Consider the following 12,763-nt stretch of genomic DNA (forward strand, 5'->3'; position numbering starts at 1 on the left):
TTGTGTAACTTGTTTGTAGCGACCTAGCAACAATGTGCAGCTTCCTTTAGCATGGGTTCACTTTTTTATCTCCCACAGGTGTTCATCATAAATCTGCTGCGTGACAGCAAGTATTTTCATTTTCGACCTGTGATGGACACTTACATTCAGAAGCACTTTGCAGGAGCACTGGCTTACAAGTAGGTTTTGTTCAACCATCACTTCAGGAGATGGTATTAACAAGCTTTTGAATGATGTCTCCATCAGAATCATAACCTCACGTTAGCACTGGTTGTCAAAAGCAGAACTACTCAGATGGAAGTTTCCCAGCGCAGTTGTAGAGAAAAGCTGCTGGATGTCACCGGTGGCTAAAATGAGCAGACGCTGGGATGTATCCTGCCTTTCTAAGGCTGGCGAACCTTGCTCTCTTTTTTTTTTTTTTTACCTGAAGGCAGACTGTCGCTCAGCAACAACTCATTACCAGTCTGTACTAGTGAGCTACCAAGAGCATATACATTTTTTGCCTTAAGGATGTTGGGGTGTAAGACTTGTATGAAAGCTTAGGGAACTAATTCTAATTTCCTCTTCCAAAGTAAACAGGTATACAGATAAGATGTTCTATTTGATTACACTAAATGTGTAATTTCAGTAGATGAGAAACTTAGTTTTCACCGTCACTTTGAAGATTCTGCCTTATTTGCTAGTATTCTTTTTTGAGTCTTGCATCAGGGAATAAGAGAGATTTTTGAAAGCAGTAGCAGTTATCGTTCTGGGTGCTGTTTTTCTTTCTTTTAGACCATTTCTTTTGTATATTTGAGGATATTTTATCTTTGGCCACAGTAAAATATTAAAAATAACTTATAATTTGCTTTAATTGTTTTATGCCATTCACATTTTAGTGTAATTAAAAAAATATTTTAAAATTTCCGTCAATGGCAGGTAAAAAACTGTAGGTACCATACAACACTAGAAGGCATAGTCACATTCAGAGGCTAAAAAGGTGTTCTGCTTTGTGTCAATTATCACCTCTTTCAGACAAAACAAATGATTTTTGGTAGTCTGATGTCTGAAATCCAACATGTTTGTAAGACAGCTCTTCAAGTTAGTCCAAATGGTATTGTGTACTTAGGAAAACAGATGCACGTATTTTCTTTGTGATCTTAGTTTCTAAAAACTTTTACTTAGGGGAGACCTGGAATTTCTTATATAAACTTAATTAAAAAAGGTGTGGTTTAGTCTTAGAACTATGTTGCATGCATTTATCAAAGCTTTTAAATAAACATCTTAGTGTTCCGCATGGTCTAAGTCAATTTCAGAGAAGAAATTATGTTCTAGTTTTGAAACTTAAACCTATGTATTATGTAAATTAAGCAGCTAGGACAGCTATAGCTGACCGCTGAAATAGAGTGAAATGAGACTGTTTTATAGATTTCTCCCTAAAACCAAAATGTTTGTTGCCTAAATGATTTTAAAATAGTGCTGAAGGTTCCTCTTCTTTTCTCTCTGTTATATTCAGGGAACTGATCCGATGTTTGAAGTGGTACATGGACCGTTCAGCTGAGCTTGTACGCCAAGACCACATCCAGGAAGCCATGAGAGTATGTATTGAATAGAAGTATTTGTGTGTCTGTTCCATCTGTGACTACAAAAGGGCTGGGGAAGCTGTAAATAAAATCAAGGATAGGCTGGCACTGACTTCTGATTTGTATTAACTAGATTATTTTTTTTATTAATATTTTGCCAAAATTGTAATGTTGGGTGGAGATTCACTCTTGTGCAGAAAAAAATGGAAGAAGTATGTCTCCTTAGGTCTGTTTGAAGCCCTGTGGAGAACTTCAGTGGGACTTTCATGGAGTATCTGTGCCCTGGCCATTTATATGTGGTCTGCACCTTGCGCTTCAAGAAGCCGTTTTTGTAAAGGTATTAGGCAGAGGTGTGCTGTGGATCAAAGATAGGGTTTTCATTTCTGGCTGTGGCACAGCTTCATTGCATTACGGGCTGAAGTTCTGGAGTACTTTAAGAAGCAGATAAAGGAGCCTTTAACTGGACAGAAATTCTGACTCTGGTTGCACAGGACCTGAACCACAGTTCCGTGACAAGAGCTTGATCCCACCAGAAGGCACAGCTTTCTGATGGTGTGTGAAACAAAGGGAGTATTTTTGGTGCTGTTTACAGAGGAATCAGAATAAATAAACTATTAGTTTTACCATGTGTAATTGCGAAACAGAAAGATAGTGCTTCACGTACGTAAACAGAAGATTCCAAAATTTGCAGGAAGATACTTTTCTTTGAGTGAATGTCCATCTGTACCTTCTTACTCTGAGCAGAGCATCCAAACATTTGAAACTGGGCACTTTCAGAACTCGTACCAGTGGCAGAGATTAGTACTTTCTTTTCCTCACTTTTTCATGTTCAGTACAAATAGGTGAAGCATCTCACAGGTGAAGCACACACACATACATATGCTACTACTTTAATTTATGGCAACCAGTTGGGAAAGGCAGAGGCTGTTCCTTGTAAACATACTTATGCCTGTGTCCTGGCATACGGTTCAAACTTTATTATGGCTGCTTCTTCTTGTGATATTTTTTTTCCTTTGTTTTGCCTCCTTTAGTCTAATCTAGTCAGTAATTTTGAGGAAGTGATTTTTATTTTTTGAGAATCCTTGTTCCATTTGAGTGGTATAGCATCACTGCCATCAACTAGCTTTCAAGACCACCTGTTAAGATCATATCCTGGTACTTAGAAGGGCATTATACCAGTGTTTACTTTGTCTTTTGTAGATATTTACATACTTAGGAGCTTATTCTTTGCAGTATTTTTCAGCCACAGATTCATACTCAACGGTAAAAATAGGGCAAAGATGGCTTTTCAGGAAATTATCAACATTTTTTTGTTTCCATCATTATCCCTTTTTTTTGACATTACAAAGAAACCTATTAAAATTATGAGATGAGAGGAAGATCTCTAGCTGGAATGACTTCTGGAAGGTTTTCTCTCTCTCAAACCACTCATTAGTGCTATATGCAGTGCAGCAAAAGGAGATAGATGATATTGTCCCTATGTGATCTGCATTTTTTGAATGTCATAGTAGTCCTCTTCAGAGTTGTTAAAAATATGAATGCTGGAGTCTTTCAGAAGCTTGGGTTTTCAAAACATACTGTTTGTGAATAAGGTACATCCTTTCAAGGATTCCAAGGCAGCTCTTTGCTTACTGGAAATCTCAAGTGCTTTCCTAGAAAGCAGCTGTTCCCTCAATGACTGAGGTCAGCTTGAAGATGTGGCAGCCCAAGCCTTTCCAAGCACAAGAATTACAATTACCACTGGAGTTTCTGCAGCCCTAACAGTGCATCCTCTACCACTGACACTGCTGTCACATCTTATTCAGACAGTGGCCTTTGCAGGTATATCTTGGAGGCCCAGATTAAGGTCTCTGTCTTCTTCTGTTACAGGAAAGTGATTAATCTTTGTTTCCAGATTTTATTTCAGGCATTTGGAACAAGTTTGTACCAAACCCGTTGTCATTACTAACGTGCCATTACTCGTACTGTATTCTGTCTATTTGTTGGGAATTTCTATGGTCTTGGATGGTCTTCACTACACTCCTTGCATTAGTAGTTCTTCAGCTGAGAAAACAGGATAACTCCCTTACCCTTTTTCCCTGAATTAGCTGTTAAATGTAGTACCTGAAAGCAGATGTGAATTATCTGTGCACTCTTTTGTGGCTCTTGACTGCCCGTGTACGTCCATGATGGATATGCAGATGTCCCATAGGATCCTGATTTTTGACCTGGGCATTAGCAAGTGGTGCTCCAGACTATTTCTAAAATTACTTACCTCCTTCAAGACTGCTCTTGTCAAAATACTTCTATGAAACCTGGAGAAGCTATAACCAAACGGACATGTTTAACTGTGCTAGAACACATGGCATCATGTTGCTTTATTATGCTCTATAACAAGCTCCCTGTAAGCTGCACCCAGGCACAGCTGCCGGTGCCTCCCTAGAGAATTCCGTAACAAAGTGTCCACGTATGGCTCCACAGACAGGTTTAATTTCCCTGCCAGTCATGGCAAAACTTACAAAGTGTCTCCAGGAGATGCCCTTTCAGCTTCAGTTATCTTCCAGTAGCAGAATCACAGGTGCTCTTTGCCTAGATTGAGGAGCCCGCTTGAACAGCAAGCCCTTTTCTTCCCGAGGAAGGCACACCTTCACGCCGGTGTTCTGGAGCTCAGCCACGCAGGGCGTGCATCAGACTTTTTTTAAGAAATTTTGATGTACTGCGTGCCATTATGATGGGGATTCAACTTTAACTGGATGGAAATTCTAACTCTCGTTGCACAGGACCTGAACCACAGTTCCGTGACAAGAGCATGATCCCACAGGAAGGCACAGCTTCTTGTAACACGAAGCAGTGATATGGAAAGGGTCAGTTTTCTGAGTTGATTTCTTCAAAACCCTGAACATACTTTCTGAGCCAAGCCAGTCAGGGAGCTAGTGAATGAGGGATGCGGAATTACGTTCCCAGCCTGCCTTTTGAGGCTGGGGGCTCCTCCAAATCGTTCCCTTCGCCCTGAATTTAAAAAAGAAGTGTCAGTCTGTTGCTTTTGAGACCGATCTATCTCAAGACTCTTTAATTAATAATTACTTTATTTGGTGATTTACATTTTCTACAGTCTTGCTTTTGTAAGAGTACCAGAAAATTGCTGATGTCATTATAATTGTTCCACCCTGGTCAGCCTGGTTGTGCGACCTGCTACTTCTTCTGTTGCTGATGCCTTGAAGTTCGCCCTAGGTCTTTTGTCTGCTCTCACAAGACTCAAATTGGTATTGAAACCTGAACCTTTGCACTTTTCTTCTTAAAACTGCATACTAGATGTTTCTTGCACTTCAGGGATGCAGGTCTCTGGAAAAAACACGTTGACAGTAGCAGGAAGTTTGCTAGCTGCTCTGGAATGGTGAAGTGAATACTCGGAGACTGAAGTGTGACACTGAAGATGGCTTTTATTCACTCTGGTGAGGACAGTGAAAGAGATTCAGATCTTCAGAGCTAATCCTCTTCACATACACTGTGCTTATGATAAGGTTACCCATTCTACATGCTCCAGCGTCTTTTCTAAAGTAATCTTCGAGTTTCTCATGTTAGGAAATCAACCTGTGCTTTTTCTTAAAGCAGCTCTGATTCAAAGCTGATTCATCTGTTCATACTCTGAACATCAGGTGTGGTTTGCCTTTTGTTTGGATTGAACATACGCTTCGTCTCAGCAGCAGCAGCAGAGTCCAGATACACAACTGGACTGTCCCCAGTTCTGTCCACCGGATTTGTGAATGTGCTACAGTAAAACCTTCAAGTGTTGTCTGAGCAACACTTCTATGTCTTCAGGCACATATATGCACCGTATCTGTGATTCTGTAAGTAGTAGGAGGCAGAGCTGGTCCAAGTGCTGATTTGTGCTAATGAGACCTGGTTTGTGCTTTTACCATCTTGGCCATGTGTCTGCCACAAACACACTGAACTCTTTAGTTAACTGCCTTTATGGGTTCATTCTAGGCAACAGTTGAGTTGCCTGTGCTAAGGCTGTGGGGTTTCTCTGAAAGTCTGCCATTTCACTTCCAACAGACAATTACAGAATTTCATACACAAATCCTCTGATTCATTGCAAAACATAAGCTTCACCTTAAAGTTACGAGCTTTCAGGTTAGAATTATGGTTGTCTATACCAAACCTATAAAACAGGTTGTACGAGCACTTGACTCGCTGCAGAGATGCTGACCTTAAAGAGCTGATTCTTGTGAACTAATTGACCTCTGGATACTATCCAGAAACATAAAGTGTTATTTCCTGATGAAATTCTTTGGTGAAGGAAGCTTCACTGGGAGATGTTTTAGTACAGAAGTATAACTAACGTAATGCCAAATGAACACAGTTGCAATCATCCTGGAAAGAAAAAAAAAAAATTCTGTAAGTATAAGCGGCATTTTGGAATGTGTGATGGCTTTATGAGGAATTTCACCTTCCCATTCTCTGTCCTTAAAGCGGTAGCATTCCAAAACTTACAACATAACATTGCATATTCATGCATATCGTGTGGAGATTGAATGAGTGGCATCTTATGGATGCAGAAATATCTGATGAGGGCAAGATTTGTATTTGAATTAACTTTCCGTTTCCAAACAGCAAAGCATGACAAGAATACTTTCCAGCAAATACAGTGGAATATGTTTCTGTGTAGAGTGTGATTACTGAAGCTCCAGCCTGTTCGTTACCTGTGCTGAATTTTGAGGATATCATCAGACTAGACATCATGTCTTCCCTTAATCCTGCTTTAGTGCTGTATCATGTTAAGCACTAAGGGAAGGAGTAAAGTCTAAATGTCACTGATATTTAGTACATTTCAGTGATGACAGTTGTGCACCCCAAATGATCAAAAAGGCTTTGCTCCTGTGTGGAATGTTACATTACTGTGTTAGTGCCTGTGAGAACATTTGATAGATAGGACAGCTTGTTAAAGGCTGCATAGAATAATGTATTTTTCTTCATTGACACTGCTGCCAAATAAATGTTCTGAATAATGCCATTTACAAAATTCTAGTTAAAGATGTTTGTGTTGCAAATTCAGGCTTACTCTAGACATGTCGTAGAACAAATGGTCATTCTACTACAAAAAGGTCCAATTTGCCAGTCCTTCAGGAGCGCGGCATCTATCACACATTGTGTAATGGTGTTAAATGCCATCTTCTGTGCAGGTTATTCTCCCTCTGCTGGGTGACTCCAAGTTTCATGTGATGATAAAAGAAAGACTTTAACTTACTGCAGCTTGAAGTAAAAAGATACTCACTACAGTACTGCTGCTTGCTACTGTCATGGGCTGCCAGAGGGCTTCACATGCTGCTCTTGTCTTCCTCTGTGTCTGCATCTCCATTTATTTCTGTTTGTACATGTACCTGCCAGAAATAAAGGCGAACTTTGCTGTTGTGTTCATATTGAAAAGTAGATTTTCCTTTTTCAGGTAACCCTTCTTCTGTTCCACTGACAGTCCACTAATCTTAATTTAGATTAGCTAACTCAAGTAATTAAAGGTAAAATTGGAATGAAAACAGGAGAATAGCTTCTTCAGACACTTACAGTCATTGTGCCGAGTCATGAGAAAACAAAGTCTCGTCTCTTCACCAAGATTTTCCTCAAGTTACATGACTCAAATTTGTCTATTTGACTTGACTGCATTCCTGGTTTTGTTAGTGCGGCAAACTGGTAGCAAAGATTATTGGTTGAGAATGGGTACATGCCTATAAGTAACTCTTCCTTAACTGAATTATTTAATATACAAAACCTGGTTTTCTTTCTCCTTTCTAAAGCTGAAGAATTTAGTTGTTATGCACCTAGAATCTTTCCTGGTTCTCTTTAAAACTCCTTTATTTTTCTTTCTCTCTTTTTCTCTGTCTTAATCTCCTTCACCTCCTGCTCCTAAAGGCCTTGGAATATCTTTTCAAGTTCATTGTCCAATCTCGGATACTTTACTCCAGAGCTACTTGTGGAATGGAGGAGGAACAGTTCCGCTCCAGCATCCAAGAGCTTTTCCAGTCCATCAGATTTGTGCTCAGCTTGGACAGCAGGAGCTCTGAGACTCTCATCTTCACACAGGTTTGCTATTTTCTACACTTTAACCGGCAAACCAAAAGGCAGCTATTTCCTGCACTGATAGGATATATGGGCACACAATGATTAAAAGCAGGTTAGTAGAGTTTCCCCCTCTAACAAGCTGATGATACTGGAAGACGCCACAGGCAGTTCACGTGGTTGGCCGGTACCTTTGCACCACATCACAGGTCTGGGTGAGCTGAACCGTGGGCTCTCAGGAGGAAAGTGACCTGTCACACAAGAATAGTTTTTAGTTTTTGCTCCGCAAAAGTAAACTGCGTTTTCAAGTCCTCTCGTTCACGTGTCTTGCAGTTGGCCTCAAGAAATTCTAAATCCCTAATTGTAGCAGCTCAAGTCAATACTTAGGGTCATAACAACGTCACAGCAGAGAAGTTCAACTGGTGTACTCACAGCCAGGTAAACTTAATTCCAGCATACTCTAAAATGATGGTCAGAATCGTACGCGGCCCAACCACAAGCACGCTGACATTTAATGCATTATTTTAAATATGGCCCAGATGACTTCATGAAGACTTCATGTGGGCGTAAGATACTACTCAAAGTGAGTACGGATGCTGCTAAAATTTTGTTTTGTATTTTAAAGACCACTGTACAAAATTACGTAGTTCTGTGTTTAAAAGTTTTAAAATGGACCACCTAGAACTTCCTGGTAATGCAAAGGTGATTTGTGATCACTAATCACCGTTATACAGATGTTTTGAACACCGAATGTAGTTTGCCAAGGAAGCAGTTGCTGTGAACATTGCAACAAAACTGAGCAGCTCCGCCGGTTAGGGAAGCTGCCAGCAGTGTGATCTCTTTCTTAAGGAGCTGGTCTGAAAGATGTTGAGAACAGCTGCTCTAATCTTTTATTTAATCACCCATTAGTGGGTATAATAAGATGAGCCACGAACATGAGAAATCAGTGCACAGAATTTTGCAGGCAAAGTGACAGTGAGTGGAAACAGGCTCTTGCGAGCACAGGCTGTTTGGGCTTGGTCGGCTGCCAGCCGTGCTGGTCGCAGGTCCAGGGACGCTGGCTCTGAGGGTGTGTTATTGGCCCGTTTTCTCTTGGGCTCTCCTTTTTTTCCTCTCGCTCACTATTGTATTTCTTACTTTAGACTTCTGTAATTTGTAAATCCTGTCCTTATTTAATCTTTGAAAAGTTTACTTTTTGTTTCCCCCTTGCCACTCTGTTGCCCCTTGATCCCACTTGCCCCATAGGCGCCTCAGCCCGGAGGGCAGGCGAGCGGAGCTGGGACATGTGCCCCACAAAAATGTGGTGGTACGTCAAGGCCGTCATTTAATGCTGTAAGTAATGATCCCCAGAACTGCACACGTATTTCATCATGGATGTTCCCAATTAATCCCATTTACCTACCCCAAACCCTCTTTTCCTGCATATAAACTGGAATTTGATGTTTAAGTGGCTGGTACTTTAAAACTAGGAAATGTGGAATATTTCAGTAATTAATGGAACAGCTTATGGCATCCACACACTGAAAAGGCAGTACTGAGGGCGTACACAAGATTATGTACATCACATTGTTCGGGACAGCCAAGGAGATTATGTACTGGTTCTGGAAGCCTGGACAACTGTTAAATATCTAGAGAGATGCTTGAGGCCCTAGCAAGCATAATTTTCTTCACAGTTGTCCTCTTATCCAGGATATTAGAGAGATCTCAATATAGTACTTCCCAGCAATGAGATTAAAACTGATTATGTCTTTCCTTCCAGGCAATTAGTTTGACATGAGTAATGTTCCAGCATATTTTAGGGTGTCGTACAAAAAAGGGCCCTTCAAGGAACGGATGCAGTGATGTAGCTGTTCCTCAGGACGGCTCCAAAGCTTCCTGAAGAGATCCCATGCATATCCTTAGATTGCTACTGGATATCCTAAATGGCTACAGAAATCCTTCTGCTTTATAGTAATAGTTAGAAATAAGTTTAGGAAAACTCCTGTAAGGGTTTGCTGGGCCAGTGTTGTAATTTCACTTGTTTATCCCAGAGATAAAGATGCTGCCTAGATTTGCAGCCGTTCAGCCTTCCAAGAGTGCCATCAGCTATTTTAAATGATTCCTATTTGTTTATTTTGTTAGTACATTGTATGTTTGTAGCAACAAATAGGTGACAACACCCAGGAGGATATGTGAGGTTTTGTATAATCTGAATTGATTGTAACAAAACAAGATGTTGGGAGAGATAACGAGCACGAAGAAGAAAGAGGTAAATTTATATTCAGAATAATTTAATGAGCTCTACAGTGTTAGTTGTAAGAATAACTTAGACTTTGCTCAAAGACCAATCAATAGATACCAGTGTTGTTTGAAGATACTTTGAGGGAAGACTTTGCAAAGAAGGAAGCGGTGTATTATATGGGATTAGGAAAAGCATGCCAAGTGTTAGAGCCAGTGTGGGAGAGTTACAGAAATGTTTTATGTCATGACAATTAAAAAATCGGTGAAGAAAAGGAAACTTGCAGAACAGAAGAAAATATTGGCAGGTGGTGGGACTCTGGAAGGGCAAAGCTGAACAGGGTTGTGCAGCAAAGCTTGGTGCATCAGTGTGGTTTGTGTGGAGAGCGACAGGCAAGGGGGTGGAAGCAGCAAGCGGGGGGGCTGGGGGGCTGGGAGAGAGGCAGCTGGATCAAAACCACACTGTGCAGCACTGAGGCGTGCAACCATCTAGGAATTTAAGTAGTTACAGTGAGGAAATGGGTCTGGAGCATGGGTAGGGTGTAGAAGAGAAGACTTTTAAAACCTTGGAGGTGTATGGCAGTTGTTAGGTCTGACATCGAGGCTGTGGGACCTGAGGATAGGGTCAGGCATGGGATTTTCTACTGTTTCGAAGAAATGAATTGAAAAAGTGTGACATAAGAGAGGAAGAGTTTGATTTTTATTGTTGTTGTGCTGGTATTTTTTCTGCACTTTAAGAAACACCTTCGAGGTGACTCCAGCTGACTGGAAGTACCAGTCCTTGCATGACTCACGTGCACACCTTGCATGATGTGGTGCCTCTTTCACATGAAATCACACCTCACCCCTGTTGCAGAAATATAATGTCACATGACAGTGCTGCTATGGTTAAGAGTCTGTCAACATGTTCTTTACTTCAAAATGTTTTCTGAAGAGTTTTAACTACAAACACTTGGTATGGAACACACTGATCAGAAGCAAGTTTTATATTTATTGAAAAAAGTAAATCAACAAGAATTGAGTATTTTCTGTTCTCTGGTACCTCAGTGTTTTTCTGTTTTATAAGCTTGTGTCCTAAAACACAGCCTTTTGAAGCTCTACAGTATGTATGTGCTCAACTTATTGTAAGACTTGGTATTCCAGCAGCACTTGATTTTTATCTGCTACCTGTGGTTTGCTCACTGTGGAGTTCAGGTATTGCAGAACATGAACACCAGCCATAGTGCACTATTGGGTAGCTTTTTGCAGACCCTTAATTCAGTTTTACTGTTGTTTCTATTTCACTGCATTTAGCTGCAGTTCCAGAATTCAAAATTTTCAAGTTTCTTCATTTACTTTTCCCAGGCCGCCTTGCTGAACTCCTTCCCCGCTATCTTTGACGAGCTGTTGCAGATGTTCACTGTGCAGGAAGTGGCGGAGTTTGTGCGGGGAACGCTGGGCAGCATGCCCAGTACCGTGCACATCGGGCAGTCTATGGATGTTGTTAAGCTACAGTCTATCGCACGCACTGTTGACAGCCGCCTGTTCTCCTTCTCAGGTAAGGCAGTGGTACTGAGGCTAACTCGTGCTGCTAGCTGAGAGTAGGAACATGCTGCATTCATTTTGCAGCTGCTTGGCTGCAAACAGTTCGTTGCTGAATGCCAGTAATCTTGCTAATTATTTATCTTGGCGGCATCATTGTCACCTGTATTTGCTGCAGGTACTTTCTAAGTTTCCCTACGGTAGGAAATGTTTATAAATCCATCATGGATAAGTTGTAGTTTCTAAAGGTTGATAAAAGTATGTATGTTAACAAATCAAATCAATTATTAAAACTGCCAGATCTCACTTGGTACTTTGTATTACTCCTCTGTGGCTGTCCTGGGTAGGAAGATAACCTCCTTTCCAGCAAGCTTATTCTCTGAGAAAGAAACAGGGAGATGAAGTTACATGAGAGACCCACCACAGTCTTTTAAAGTATATTTAATCTTTACATTATAACTTTATATTTCTTTAGCTCAACATACTGGTAATTATTTAAGAATTAATTGAATGAAGAGGGGTTGAAGACCATGAGTTTATTTCGTACATAAAAGTCTGGATGAAAGAAGTTAGGAAGGTAATAGTGGAAGATAAAAAGCACCTTTGGGCTTATCTTCCCTGTAGTGAGGATCTTAAGTTAGTGCACTGAATTTGCTCTACACAGTGCAAAGTGAGAATGGTAATAGCACAGACTCATGTTTAAACCATCCATTGTAATTGTTCTTAAACATATTTTTTCTTAAATTTGAAATTAATCTCAAAAAATGTGAGAGTATAGAGAATGAGTAGCTTAGTCCAAAGGTGGCAGTGAAACAGGCAGTGAATTTTAGCTAATTATAGTGTTTTGAACCTATGGTTAAAAATATTTGTCTTTGTGCGTGCCAATTCATGGGCGAAAGCCTCCTCTTCTGTCTTCTCAATAAAGACAGGTGTAACTTTACCCACAGGGTCTAGGGCTTTACTCCTTCCCCTTAACCTTCATTTCTCCTTCATGAGATACCAGCATAGCTGCTGCATAGCAGCATGACATCTCGCTACAGCATCAGAAACGAGAAAGAAAGCTTCAGCGTTGCAAGGCAGCTGTGACTGTACAGTTGCCACATTTTCCACCCAACAAAAGGGCAGACCCTGTCTTCTTCCTTCCTGTGGAAGCATGACCCGATATTCCTTGTCAAAGGTCTTTCCCATGTCCTGTCTGCCCCTGGGAAGATGAATCTGGTTTCCAAAGTTATCTTTTGCCTGCCCACCCTTCCTACTCTTCAGGTCTTGCATTAAAGGAAGATACGTTCTCTTTTTCTTGCCTCCCATATGGTGATGACTTATTTTCTTTCTGGCTCTCCTGTCAGTCTGCTGACATCTTGCCACTTTTTTCCCCTGTCTCTTTTTTTCCTGTTTTGGCTACTGATTTCTGCAGCTGCTACCTGCTCTCC

The 12,763-nt window shown here is 40.8% G+C and overlaps 1 protein-coding gene across 14 annotated transcripts in view; it reads left to right on the top strand.

The window, feature by feature from the left end:
- Positions 1 to 12,763, top strand: part of DOCK3 (dedicator of cytokinesis 3) — a 228,530-nt gene that overhangs the window by 160,368 nt on the left and 55,399 nt on the right. For 10 of the 14 annotated variants that reach the window (XM_080387450.1, XM_080387447.1, XM_080387457.1 and 7 more), the window contains 5 exons: positions 79 to 179; positions 1,496 to 1,577; positions 7,449 to 7,619; positions 8,841 to 8,927; positions 11,157 to 11,349. In XM_080387450.1, the coding sequence (XP_080243576.1) occupies positions 79 to 179; positions 1,496 to 1,577; positions 7,449 to 7,619; positions 8,841 to 8,927; positions 11,157 to 11,349 (634 nt within the window). The remainder of the gene's footprint in view (positions 1 to 78; positions 180 to 1,495; positions 1,578 to 7,448; positions 7,620 to 8,840; positions 8,928 to 11,156; positions 11,350 to 12,763) is intronic. The other 4 variants (XM_080387456.1, XM_080387452.1, XM_080387459.1 and 1 more) reach the window with 2 other exon arrangements.

The sequence above is a fragment of the Falco punctatus genome, assembly GCF_963210335.1.
Source record: "Falco punctatus genome assembly, chromosome: 4".
In the NCBI taxonomy this organism is placed as follows: Eukaryota; Metazoa; Chordata; class Aves; order Falconiformes; family Falconidae; genus Falco; species Falco punctatus.